This window comes from Microtus ochrogaster, chromosome 7, assembly GCF_000317375.1.
Source record: "Microtus ochrogaster isolate Prairie Vole_2 chromosome 7, MicOch1.0, whole genome shotgun sequence".
In the NCBI taxonomy this organism is placed as follows: Eukaryota; Metazoa; Chordata; class Mammalia; order Rodentia; family Cricetidae; genus Microtus; species Microtus ochrogaster.
Window position 1 is genome coordinate 79882237 of NC_022014.1, and position 14122 is coordinate 79896358.

The 14122-nt window shown below is 51.6% G+C and overlaps 1 protein-coding gene across 1 annotated transcript in view; it reads right to left on the reverse strand.

Moving 5' to 3' along the window:
- The window catches only part of Mxra7 (matrix remodeling associated 7), a 25936-nt gene that overhangs the window by 2965 nt on the left and 8849 nt on the right, over positions 1 to 14122 (reverse strand). Inside the window, exons 2-3 of the mRNA XM_005350780.3 lie at positions 11975 to 12038; positions 7672 to 7765 (exon numbers count right to left, since the gene is read on the reverse strand). Coding sequence (XP_005350837.1) covers positions 7672 to 7765; positions 11975 to 12038 — 158 coding nt within the window. The remainder of the gene's footprint in view (positions 1 to 7671; positions 7766 to 11974; positions 12039 to 14122) is intronic.

Below are 14122 nucleotides of genomic sequence, written 5' to 3' on the forward strand. Positions count from 1 at the left end.
CGAAAAAAACCAAAAAAAAAAAAAAATTAAGATGTAAGAGTTAGCAAATAAGAAGCTAGGGCTAATGGGCCAAGCAGTGATTTAAATAGTATAGTTTCTGTGTGATTATTTCGGGGCTGAGCAGCCAGGAACGAACAAGCGGCCTTCCTTCACACAACAAATTGGCAGAGATGTGGTTGACTAAAATCCACTTAAAACCTGAGAGGCTTGTAAGGGAATTCTAGTCACAAAAATACAGAGTTTAACACACAGCCTCTTTCTGTTTGCTGGCGGTGTGCAAAGCTCCTTTAAGAGAGGTTTTCCTGATTCAGCGGTAGCAGAAAAAAAAAAGCCACCATTTTGAAATGCAGGCTTTCTGAGCCGTCCTGCCAGCATGACCTCTGATCCTTTCAGGAGATTGAGCATTTGAATGGGGTTTGTGAGCAACATGCTACAGCTTGCTTGGTGGCAACATGGACTGGCTTTGTGCCTAGAGAAGGGGCATTGTGCGTGGCTCTCCAGGCAGCAAGCAGCTCCACCATGCTGGGATGGGCAGGGCAAGCAGGCAGTGGGCAAGCAGGCAGTGGGCAAGCGGGCAATGGCATCACTTAAGTTCATAAGAAGGGCTTAGCCTTTTAAGAAGCGCTCCTGAACAGTAAAGAATTACAGATACACAATAAAGACAAGTTCAGGTGGGAAAAAACCCTATAAATGGTTCACAGTGTTAGATTAATGTATATAGGCTTAGAAGAGAGAAGAAAAGAGTATAAGCAGTTATAAAATGAAGTAAATGGTTTTTTAAAAAAAGGTAAAGTCTTTAAAGAGACAGAGTACAAAGTTATAGATTAAAAGGAATAAAGAAAAATAAGCCATACAAAAATAGAAAATTCACAGAGAGTCTGGATTATGTATATTATTGTCTTTTCTTTGAATTTTTGACTGCAGAGAGACATTTGATTCTGGGGATTGCTAAGCTAAACCAACATATATACTTTAAAGGTGTCTTGATTTCAAAATATGGATCTAAGGATATGTTGCTTTAGAAAAGACGTTCCTGTGTTTCCACAGAGAATGAGAAACTATGGATTCATTCCAGGCTAATGTGGTTTGATGCACCAGGACCCCCTGAAAGGTTGCTGTGAACACCCCCAAAAAATTATTTTGCCCAACTGCTGACTGAGATGAACCTAGCACACAGGATACACCATGAAAGACCTGATTAACAGTGTCCCCAATCAGCAGGAAGTAGTCTAGAGAACTATGCCCAAATTCCCAAATATTGTTTATAAATATTTATATTTAAAGGGGGATATGCCATAGAGATTTGCACTGGTATGGATCTTGGTTTATTAATACAAATTTAAAGCCAATTTTGTTATACTGTGTATATGTATTTCTGCTCTTGCTTAAGGTATTGTGTTTGTCCAGCTCATTAAAATATGTAATGTATAATTAAGAAATACAGGTTAATAGACAGTCATTTTTAATAGTCAAGCTTCTAGTCATGTTAGGTTTTCTAGATATACAGAAGTATATTTCAGTTAGACAGGTATTCTTCAAACCTTTCAAAGACCTTTAAAATATGGCATTTAAAATGTTTTAAGAACTTAGGACTTTTCATGACAGTGAGACACATCTGCTCCTGGCAGCACCAATCTACTTCAAGAGGATGATGAGCATCAAAGAGGCTCCTCATGGAGTCTATTAGCCATTTGGGCAAGAAACTGCTCTTGCCTGGACTGCTTGATGAACTGGACATGCAGGACACACAGAGAAATGACTGCTGAACTTGCCTAAAGATGAGACCATCCTTCAGGGTTCCTGCTTCATGAAACATTCTGCCAGACCTTGTGGTGATGCACAGATTAATGGAGATGGGTTAAGATGTAAGAGTTAGTAAGTAAGCTAGAGCTAATGGGCCAAGCAGTGATTTAAATAATACAGTTTCTGTGTGATTATTTCGGGGCTGAGCAGCTGGGAACAAACAAGTGTCCTTCCTTATTACAGTACTGTCTCTTAATGAACTGTCCATAATGTTTTGGTGGTCATGATAATTGTGTATTTATCATAATTGTCATTATAATTATTAATACTGTTATTATTTTTTGTATTCTGGGGAGGGGTGTTGAGATGGTCTCACTGTGTAATCTTTGCGAGCCTGGAATTCACTATGTAAACTGCACCTCTAGGTACTGGGATCACAGTTGTACACCACGACCACCCCTTACCCACAGGGCCGTGGTATTTACTTATTTGTCTTTGTTTTCATTTGTTTATCTACATGTATGTATGTATGTATGTATGTATGTATGTATGTATGTGTGTACCACATGTTTGCCTGATGCCCTCAGAGGTCAGAGAGGGAACTGGATTCCCTGGAACTAGAGTTACGGATGGTTGTGAACCATCATCAGGGTTCTGGGAAGAGAATTGTACCCTCTGCAAGAGCCATCGTTCTGAGCCCAACACCCATGTCTCCAGCCTGGGCTGTGTACGTGGAATCAGGCATGCGTACAGCCTTGTGTGCTGCTGGAGCATCAAAGGCATCAAAAGGAGAGGTTTAAAGTTTGTTTCTAAAGAGGTCTTTCTTTCTTCCTTTTTAAACAAAGCAAACTGAAGAAACACACAGTAACCAAGGTCCTCTGCTTAACGTTTTATTGCCAGAACACGGGCTGTACACAGCGAGCCCAGCTGCCAGGAGTGGGGGGAGGGGCCTGTGGCCCACGAGCTATGTTCAGGTTTCCATGTGAGCCTAACTAACTGTATCCAGAGGTCACTCCTCTGTATGGAGGAGATCCCGCCTAGACAGGGACTTCACTATTGCTATTTAGGAACGAGTGTGACCTTTGGTCACGTGGCTCTGTGTCAAAGGCATGGAGCTGTGTCTGCTGCTTTGTTACCTGCTCAACCCTAAGCTCCGAACCCAAGTTATCAGGCACGTGAGAAGGCTGCCAGGAACACACGGCTTAGGAGTCGATGCTGGACATGTTTCCAGTTTTCTATTAAATAAATGGAAAGTCTTCTAAAAACTCAGTGCTTTAGAAAAAAAAATGTTTTCGTCAACAAGTCTAAGACTTCAGAGTCGTCTGATATATAGTATAAATACTGTCAAATATAAAATTCTGAAAAACTAATCTGGGACCGCTGGTTGATTATTTGGTGAGGTTCAAAGTCATCCAGGAATAACCTAGAAAATGCGCAACCCAGAAGTCTACTCGAAGCTAAGACGGCTATTGCAAGCAAAGTGGAGACTAAGCTGAGCTGGTAAGAACACTAGTGAAAAGGCCTTAGTACCAGAGGGTTAGACCCGAGATTCCCGGGAGGAGAGTGGGGGCAAAAAGGGAGGCCATGTTAAAGCCAGTACCTGGCATGAATCATTCCTGCCGGAGAGAAAGAGGAAAGCCCCCCCCCACACCCCGCTCTAGGGTGTGTGTGACCATCTCTAACAGCAAGTGAGCACCGGTGGGGCTTCTCCTCGCTTGCCTGTCACTTCTCAACTCTGGGGGTTTGGTTTCAGTGAGAACAGAAGCACAGGTTTGGGAACGGGGTGTGGTGAGCAAACATGGCTGGTGAGAAAAGCCCAAGACAGGAGTCCATTCTTGGCAAGTTGTCTCCCCACCCCATAAACACCTCTGAGCAGGGCAGAGACACAAGGGCTCCCAAAGATCTTGCTAGCCCAAGGGAGCCCAAGAGGGGTGGGGGTATCAGCATGTCAGCAGATTTGCAGACAAACTCTCCCCCAGATCAAGCCTGCACGGACTCCTCCCTGGGGATTTCTGTTTTTTGTTTTTTTTTTTTTTAAATCAAGCTTTTAAGATGTAAAAAAAAAAAAAAAAAAAGGCAAGAAAGCCTTCAGGAGGAGGCTAAGGACACCTTCGTTATTCTTCAGTTCTGTAAAGAGAAATAGGGAGAAAAAGATCATGTATCTTGCTCGGTTTACCTCAGAAGGAGCACAGACAGGAAGAGTGGGCACAGGGGCTGGAGGGGGATGGTTGGAATCGCAGAGGCCATGTCAGTCCAGCAGTTTGCTCCACACACTTTGCAGTGACAGGGGTTCCATCTGTCCCTCTCCCCACCCCTCACCCCCTGCCCCCCCCAGCCAGGCAGCCACCAGCCACTTCAGCTTCTGGGTATAGAGTAGCTGGGCAGTGAGCTTTCTGCTCCTTCGCTATGTGGCTGGTTACACTAAAGACATTCCTAATGCCGTGGGTAATTTTTGCTTCCTGCTGCCTGGGTCTTTGTCTCCTGTGAGGTTGCCCAGGAGGATCAAAAGCCAGGATACCTTGCTGAAGGCAAGTGATATTAAATTTGTGCCTTTGGCGCCCTCTCCTGGAAGCTGAAGTCAATGCATACTTTCAGCCATTAGTTTGATTCAGGAAGAGCCAGAGTGAGTTCCCACCTCCTTTACTAGCCCAATATGCAGTTCTAAACCCTCCTCTGAGGTCCTGTCAATACGGAGTGACAGTCCTTCAGACTGCCAGCCTCAGCAGTGTGCGATCTGGCCTGACCTGTCAACACAGCCTAGTGTACAAGCTGGGTTCCACTTTCCCTCTGGAACTGCCAGGTGGGATATCCTGCCAAGCTGTGGAGTGAGAAGGCCTCATCCCTAGGGGAAGCTGTCTAAAGCCTGAGAGCCAACGATCCCAGTCACACAGAGGGAGGTGGCGCCCCCAAGAGAAGCTTGGGGGGGCAGGGATAGAGCCAATGTGGGGAGCAGGGGAAGGGTGTGCATGTCCGTTGCGAGGGAACTGGACAAAGGTTAGCGTGCACAGCAGCCAGGACTACAGCACTTGCTGCCTGGCCACTTCCGGGTGCTGGACAGGAGTTTTGTCTGGAGCAGATCCGAGGGCAGGAATTCTCAGCTGAGATCAGAGAAACCCTCTAGGGCCTCTAGCTTCCTAACTGCCACTCCCCAAGGACCCATGAGCAAGCCTGGGGAGAGCAGAGCCGCGAGTCGCTGCAGAGCTGGGTTCTAGGTGCAGCTAGGGTGGTGATCCGGCTGATCGTTCAAGGCGAGGAGGCAGTGCAGCGGTCACCTGTTAACCAGGCGCTCCCTGCGGCAGCCTAGGAGCAGACAGAGCACCCTGCCAGCTTGAGGATGGCTTCATTCATTTGATGGTAATATGAATGGGTTATTATTATTATTATTACATCTTTACTTGTTTTACGTGGACGTGTGAGTGTGTATGTGGTGGAGGCCAGGGACAAGTCACGGGAGTCACTTCTCTCCTTTCTTCAAGTTAGTCCCAGGGATCGAACTCAGGACGTCAGGCTTGGCAGCAGACACCTTTACTCCCTAAGCCACCTCACCAGTTCTACAGTTTTGCTATTTCAGGGGTCCCTCCTAGGGCCATTCCCCAAACTCAGCTGGGTCCAGGTCTGTGTTGTAACTACCATCTCTCCAGAATGCAGACAGAAAGTCAAAGCCAAACTAAACAGCCTCTGCAACCCCAAGCATCACGAGGCAGAGGGATGGTCGGGGGAAACATCCCCCGACCCTGGGCAGCTTCAGCTGGGGCCACATGCAGGGGTCAGCGGGAAGCAAGCAAATGTCAGATGGGGCAGGTGTGTGAGAGCCACAGGAAGCGAAGCATGCTGGGTAGGGAGTGGAATAAACGTGAACTCGGGCCCTGCCGGGACCTCCACCAACCCCTCCTGCACACAGTGAGGGCTTCCCTGTGCAGAGGAGGAGGAGTCGGGGACTCCTTCCTCACCCCAAGAGCAGTTTCTCGGCCTCTAGCCCACAGAAGAGCCAAACATCAGTGGGTGGTCTGGAGTCCCCTGGAGACTTAGAGGCAAAGGCCCTCAGGCAGTGGGGAATCTGCTGTCTTTGAAGTGACACAGGAGTGGCTTTGCCTTTTCATTTCCTGGCCTCAGCTCTGAACACAGGGGCGGTGGCAGACTCCAAACTGAGGCCTAGCTGCCACCCAGTAACTGTGAACACAAGGGACGGTGATAGATCTCAAACTTGAGGCCTAACTGCTCTGCTACCCAGAGAGCCCCTCAGGGCCCACAGTGCATCGACCTGAGAGGACAGGATGAAGCTACAGTGTTGCCAAAGCCCCATCCTCAGAAACGCCTGGGATGGCAGGGTGGGGTTCAGGCCCTCTCTTGCGTCTCCAGCCAGGGCTGAACTCTCGCAGGATTGGTGGCAACATCTCAGCTCTGCCACTGGAGTTTCAAGACAGCCTCGGAAAAATGAGCAAACGTGACCATGTCTATCCTCTGCAGGGAGTGGGCCACAAGTGGCCCAGGCCTTGGTCTGCAGGCCCCACTCAGAAGAATAACACTCCTGGCCTGAAACACAGGAGGGATTGCAGGCCCTCTCTGGGGTTCCACCGTGTACTATACAACTAGCTACCTCTCCTCTGGGTGAGACGAAGCCACGTTGGCCACCTCACAAAAAGTATGTATATTCCCATAGCACCCTGGGTCTCAGAGATGACGGTCCCCCCTTAGGTCCACCAGGGACTTGAACTGGTCCCCGGGAAAGGCTCTTTTTGTGTCTGGGATTCCTCGTGCATGGAAGAACAAGGCAGGTCCAGATGGGACGAAGTGCATTAACTGGTTACGGAGACGGTGGAGGAGGAGGGTTTAGACCACGTCAGTGGCGTTGGGGACACATTAGCAGACAACGTTGAGAGGAAACACGGCTAGTCTACGAAACCAACCTCCTTACCACAAGGGTTTGCAAGGACATTTGTGGCCCGGGACTAAAGGACTCGCTACAGGGAGGTGAGGTCAGAGGTCAGCTCAATCCTGAAATACAAAGGTAGCAAACTGGGTCACAACAAGAGGCAGCGTCCTCATCCAAGGAGTTAGGGACTTGCATGGTAAGGGCTTCTTCCTGCCTATGCCTACCCCGACATCCCTCTGCACCCGGGGCGAGGAGGCTCCTGCGAAGTCAGCAACTTTGCAAGCAGTGTGGTTGTGACACCGGAGGGAAGCTGGGAGCCCAGGAGCAGCCCAGAGAGGGTGGGTAAGCTGTGCATCTCACTTGGGCCTTCTACTCCTTGCTTGCGCTCATGAGTCGGGGCTAGTTCCCGACCAGCGCCTCTGGGTGCCCGGACTGGGAAATGGTGCTGCTCTCAGTGAGACTTGACTATAGCGCTCACACCGCTGGGGGCGGGACAGCAGGTGCACATGGCGGGGGAGGGGAGGGCAGCTGGGCTGGTGCAGACCCTGCTCCTCCTGTGGCCACGCTATTGCTTCACAGCCCCCCTCGGCCACCCATGCATGCAGTCCAGATAAAACGTTGTGGGGAGCCTGATGGACACACTGAGGGCTCTGGTGGGTGAGGGGAGAGTGGCCTGATTCCAGAACCCAGAAGTCACACAGCTGCCTTGAGCCGTGCAGAGCGGAGCTGTATGAAGCGGAACAGATAGAGAACGACACCGCGGGTGGGGGTCGGGAGGAGGGAGGATGCCAGATGGATGAGCACCAAGAATCCCGCTCTGTCCTCAAGTGACAAATTGGATTTGTCAGGGGCTCCACGCATAAGTGACCAGTGAGGTTGCTCCAGGCCCTTCCCTGGCATCTCATGCCCGCCCCTCTGAGCTGCCTGCTCCAGGGGAACATCGTCCCTTGACTGAGGCTGGCTGAAGATTACCAGGACAAGAAAGGATGCAAGAGGGCATGGTGGGCTGGCTCACCCTGCTCGGCCCCTCCACCCGTGTTCCAGAAGCCGCCTACCTCTGCTCCTCCTCCAGCTCTTCTTTGGTCATCATCCTCTTGTACTGGCTTCCCCTCAGCTGCCCAGGGCTGTACTTAAAGGAGAAGGCCGCTCCTGTGGGGACAGCAGACAAGTTTAGTGCCAACTTTGGGAGCTAGGCTGTCCCGATCGGTATTCAGTAGCATCCCCTTCCACGGTTAGTTTTAGCTGATTCTCCCTCCCTATCCCTCTCCCTGTGTGTGTGTGCGCGCGCACGCATGTGCATGTGTGTAGCTGGGGATTAAACTCAGGGCCTTGCACATGCTAGACCAGGCAAGCATTCTTCCCTGAACTACATCCCCGGCTCTCCCTTTGTTCCTTTTCAAAGAAAGGGCCCAGCAACATAGCTCAGTGGGTGGATGAAAACAAAACAAAAAACAAACAAAACAAAAAACTAGGTGGTGGCTGCTCGTGCTCTTAATCCCAGCACTCAAGAGCCAGACGCTGGTGGATCTCTGAGTTCAAGGCCAGCCTGTTCTCCAGGGCAAGTTCCAGGACAGTCAGGGCTACACAGAGAAACCTGTCGTCAGAGAGGCCAACACACGCAGTCCTTGTAGCAGCGTGAGTGCAACCCCAGCTTCAGAGGGACCACACACTCAGTGACACCATCTTCACCCCAGCACCTGACCCCAGGCTCATCCTATACTTTTTATGAATTCCTATAGCTTCCTACACCTTGCTCTTTTTCTTGTTTGTTTGGTTTTGGTTTTTGCCAGACAGGGTTTCTCTGTGTAACAGTCCTCTGCGTGACAGAAGAGGGCACCAGATCTCATTACAGATGGTTGTGAGCCACTATGCGGTTGCTGGGAATTGAACTCAGGTCTTTTAGAAGATCAACCAGATAGTGCTCTTAACCTCTGAGCCATCTCTCCAGCCACCCCCCCCCCCCCGCCTTGGTCTTTAATGGGGTCAGAGGGAACTGAAAGGGGCAAACAGAAACCATCCCCTGTGCTGCTCCATCCTCCAAAGGTCATTCCCTCCCCAGTCCGGTTTAAGCCAGCCCAGAGCTATCTGCCTGCCTCTGAGCCTACACTTCAGCTGTTTGCCTGCAAGGCTCCCCCACCCCCACCCCAACTCCTGCCACACTGGCCTCCCTCAACCCCAGTTTATGCTGATCATACCTATAGCAAATGCTGTTCACTTCCCAGGGAGCACATGGGTCCCCACACTGGGCCCCAGGGACTCAGACCTTCCTTTTCTTCTCCTAAGCTTGGGACAGCCAGGCCCAGTCTCCCTGTCCCTCCCCCCGGGTTATCAGCAATTGAAGGCATACATCAGGCCAGAGATGGGATGCAGAAATGAACAGGCTTGGCGGACTGCCAGCGTCTGACAGCAGCCTCCAGTGCCTGCAGACTGTTAGAAAGGGCAGATCTGTAGGTTTGAAGTGGGGGGCGGGGGCAGGGCATGTGACACAGTGCCAGCACAGATGCTGGGGTACCCCAGCAGAGGAAGGCAAGGACTGCAGGTTAGCATGGGAAAGTGGAGTGTCCTGATGAGAAAGTCTGCTTGGAAGCAATGCCCTCAGCATCTCTTAATCCAGCCAGTGTCTGGGAGACTGAGACTGACGGGCTGGCTCGTTTCTACCTAATGTCTAGGAAGGTAGAAAGGCTGGGGTAGGAATAGCAGGCTGCCTGGCTCACTTCTATCTAATGTGTAGGGAGGTAGAAAGGCAGGGGTAGGAATAGCGGGCTGGCTGGCTTCTACCTAATGCCTAGGAGGGTAGAAAAGGTCGGGGATGGCGACAGCCCGTGACAATGCTAGCTCCTCTTCCAGCTGCTATTCTAGAACTTCCTAGTGTCGCTGAGACACCTCCACATCCTCTCAGAGCAGGTCAGGCTTCCCACTCACGTCATGAGACACACGGATGCTACCTGGAAGAAAAGGCCTCTGGGATTAGCATCCTCTCCTGGGGAAGAAGGGTCTGGAGCCCAAACATCCTGCAGGGGCCATGTTGTCACCCACATCAATCCTCACTTAGGAGGATTGGGGTACTCACTATCTAGCTGCCCAGGGCCGGAGGCCTTCCTCAGGAAGCAATCTCTACCTTTCACTAGGCCTGATTTGCTCCTCAAATCATTCCACAAGCATTTAGAGAGCGCAATTCCAGGTGCTGGTGATCCCACAGAAACAGGAGACAAATGCACACAAAGAAGCATCAAATCAACAACAGCTGGCCCTAGGCAAGCGTGGCTGAGGTGGGAGGGGGTGGGTGTGGTGGCATACATTTTTACTCCCAGCACTTGGAGGCAGAACGCTGTGAGTTCTAGGCCAGCCTGGTCCACATTAAGCTTTGGGCCAATTCTACAGAGGGTACAGGACAGCAAGGTGACTGTGGGTGAGTCAACGGGGGTTGGTGGGGTTGCCAGGGCTCTTGCTGGGTGAGGTGGTGGCTCTGGGGGTCTGAGGCAGAGCTGAACCATCTTTCTCAGAAAGCCTCCCTCTCCTCTGCAACCTCCCCCTCCATCTCCCGCCACCTCACCGCCCCCTCCCGGTCACCGCTCAGGCATGCTATAAGCTCTCCCTAGCTAGGTTAATAAGGAAACTCCACTCCATCTGGGTCATCGGAACCAAGAGCTTTTCAAGCCAGTCCAGGATGTGGACAGATGAGGCCAGAGATCAGGAAGCTTCCCTGAGCAACTCCAATCTGCAGCCGAGAGCTGCAGCATTCAGACCCAGGAGCGAAGGGGCGGTGTCTTCGTCTATCCCAAAGCCCTGAATATCCTGCATGCCAAAGAGGCAGCTGTAGCTCGAGTGTGCAGACAACCCCCAGGATGGAACCAAAGAAGTGACAACACCAAGGAGAACCTTGGCTTTCAGGTGCCGTGGTGCCGCTTTAGAAAAACTAACATCAAAAGTTCTGCCAGCTGGATGCACGGCGGGGCTCAGGTTTATGGGGCAAGTCTTATTAGCTTGATACTCTTCCAGCCCACCAGGATGGCCCACTGACGCGGTGGGCCGAATCCAATTTCATTAGAGCAGGAGGGCTGGGTGTGAGAGCCCCCGGGGAGCGCGTATGAGTGGGGGCTTCCTCTTCCAGGCCTCGTCAATCTATGAGTCACTTGGGGAAGTCATTTTAGCAGCACTAATCAATTAGCCTGGGAAGCTGAGCTGCTCACTGCAGAGGGGCGTGTGGGGGACGGTGTGCTGGGGGGGTCAGGGGGGGGGCCAGCCTTGCTTCCTCTGACAGCTGAGCCCACTGGCCTTTCTCCCTCTGCCTGGTTATAGCAGCAGGCCATTAGGATGGGGGCTGTCCAGGACAGCAGCTCAGATGAAAAGCGAAGAACTCAGCAGCAGGCAGGGGGCTGGGTACAGGGCTTGTGGATGGCGGACGTCAGCAGAGTTAGGAATGGCAGCCGGTGGGGTCTCTCTGTTTGCACCCAGGGGCCTCCAGACTCGTTTTAACCTCCCTTTCACATGCTCAAGTCACTAACAGGACCTTAGAACCTGTGCCAGCAGGGACAGATTCTTGGGCTACAGTTACTGTTAGCTCGATGACCTAGGAGGGCAGAGCATAGGCTTGGCAGGCCAGAGGTTGGAATCCTCACCTACCATGGCCTGTGCCTGGGCACCCTCGGAGGCTGTGCCAACAGAAACCCACAGCTCTGCTCACTCTCTGAGCCTCATTGCCACTGACACCCACAGAAGCCTCAGTTACAACATTCCCGAACCCCTGCTCCCCACCGTTCCCGTTAAAGCTGCTTTTAAAAAAAAATGCAATATCTCTGTGCGCTCACTGTACTGGTCTGGTAAAATTAACTGTTTTGCTTTGTTTTTCTCCAGCTTCTTTGTGAAGGAAATAAAATGTGACAGATCGGCCAGTCTGTCTGTCTGTCTGTCTGTCTAGGACACACGGGGGCCTCTGGGTTTCATATATTCCTGTGGCTCTCTCTCCCATCTGAGCCACCCAGAGCTCAGGAGAAACAGCCCCTGGGAGACCTCCCAACAAAATACACCAGAGAGAACCAACAGAAAGACAGGCATGGGTGGGAGAGGGGAGAAGAGACCTGGCAGCGAGGGAAAGCCAGAGCTTCTGCCTCTAAGGGAAGGCCTCCTGCACTAAATGACTTGTTTACAGACAGAAAAGCCTGGCCCAAAAGTGCAAAGGAGGTATACGCAGGGAGGCGAGGGATGAGTGGGGGCCTTGATCGGATCATCCCGTAGCCCCTCTCCCTCCATCCACCCTCAAGTCCCTGTGGTCCCCAGTTCTCCCATCCCACCGCCCCCAGAGTGGTCCAGGGAGAGCCAAAGACTGCAGCCTCATGGGAGTATGTGCCACTCGCTCACCATCCTCTTCCTCAGGTTCTTCAGTGGGCAGCCCCGTCTCACTGTCTGAGTCCTGCTCTTCATCCTGCAAGACAATGGCGGGGGTCAGTGCTGCTTACCTAGCCGAACCCTGTTCTCTCTCAGGAGAGGGTGAGATGAGATGGGGGCTGGGGGAGGCGGCTCCCTAAATTGGGGAAGATGAGTGGGGAGGGAATGGGGAAGGCATCTCCAAGGTCCGTGTGAGCGTGTCCAGCGGCTGTGGTGGAACCTGTGGTGTCAGGGCAGAGTCAAGGACAGGAGGAGGAGCTAGAGGACCCTGGGTATCACAATCCCTCAACTTAGGCCATTCCCAGGTAGTGCCTGTCCGGGTATTTTGGTAAGTGGCCTGGAAATCCCACCCTCACCTTAGTAAGTAAAGAGAGACGCCAAAAAAATCTGGCTGCACTACCTAGGGCCAAAGCCAGCTCAACAGCGCAGCTATTCCAAGAGAGAGGCCTTCTGGCTCCTTCCAGTGTCATTTTCTGTCTCTACTCAGTGCAGTGACCATTTACCCCAAAACTAGAACTCCACCCCCTTAGCCTGGTCTCTCCCACACATGGATTCAATAAACAGATGGCCGGAGAGGCATCCCATCCCGTCCTGGGATGGCCTTGGTGGAAGGCAGGAGTGACTTCAACTTCAGGAATGCTTGAGGATGAGAGAGCCATGTGACAGGCGAACTATGTGGAGCTGGAGGGTGTAGGGAGGGCATCAGAGGCCCGAGGAACTGTGGCTTGGAAGCCTGGCAGGCCAGGGTGGAAACTTCAGGTTTGAGGGGGAGGGCGCGGGTAGAAGTGAGCTGCCTGCAGTGGAGACAAACACTGATGTAGGTCTGGGGTGCCCCAGATACCCCAAGAAGCAGTCAGCCTCCATAGGAAGAGGCCCCCCCAACAGAACAGCAAGTTGAGCCTGGAAACAAAGCTTTCACAAGCCCCATGGCGGGAGGTCACAAGAGGCAAACTCTTGAGCCTTGAGTTCCTCAGGATCTAGGGCCAGTGTCTACCACTGAGCAGAGCTCGTAGACTCGGTGCTGGTTATGTGGAAGCCATTCTGCCTTAGCACAGGCAAGGTTGTGTGCTGGTGGATCAGACATCTCAGTTTTGCAAAGCAAACTATCTTTGTAACTAAGGGAGGTAAGCAGGTCGGGAAAGGAAACACCCCTTTTGATGCAGGGATCACTGTGAAGGATCTGTTGTCTAGACTAGAAATCTTTATCTAGGACTTTTCTATAGCAGTGCTTAGCTAAACACACTTGGATAACACGATCTCCAAAATGTCAACCAGTCCAAAGTCACCAGGCATGTATACCACACAGGGCTCACAGAGGGGTGTCTGCACACCCTGGCTATGAGGAAAAGTCAAAAGAATTTATGAGGGGACGTGGGGAGGCGGGCAGAGTGCACATGTCTGAGGAACTGAGTTTGGATCCCCAGAAACCATGGAAAAGGAGCGCAGGGTTGTGTGTGTCTGTAACTCTAGCGCCGGGATGTGTGGGGGAGGAGGGCAGACCTTCAGCGCTTCCCAGGGAGACAGCCTGTGCAACTGCTGAACTCTGGAGCCAGCGGGAGACCCTGTCTCAAAAGATAAAGTGGAGCTGGTGTCACATACTTTTAATCCCAGCACTCGGGAGGCCTCTGTGAGTTCTTGGCCAGCCTGATCTACATGGTGAGTTCCAGGCCAGCCAAAGCTATATAGCAAGACTCTGTCTCAAAGAATAAATAAGGCCTTTGGAATAGGGTCATGCACACGCATACACACTTGTGTGTGTGAGTGTTTGTGTGCGTGTGTGTGTGTCAGAGAAGGATGCCAGGTGGCCTGCTCTAACATTCTGTCTGTTCCCTTCAGACAGGATCTCTCACTGAACCTGCAGCTAGGCTGGCAGCCATGATACCCCAATGATCCTCCTGTCTCTGACCCCTCAGTGCTGGAGTTATAGGTGTATAAACACATGTTGTTTTTACATGGATGCTCAGGATGCAGGTCCTCATATATGTGCAGCAAATGCCACCTCCCCAGTCCCTAGGATGGGTCTTCATCCAAGGTCCTCCTCCATCCTTATCAGAGAGAATCCAGACATAAGCAGAGACACCAGCACACACAGAAGAACACATGCATGCCAAGGAGGAAAGC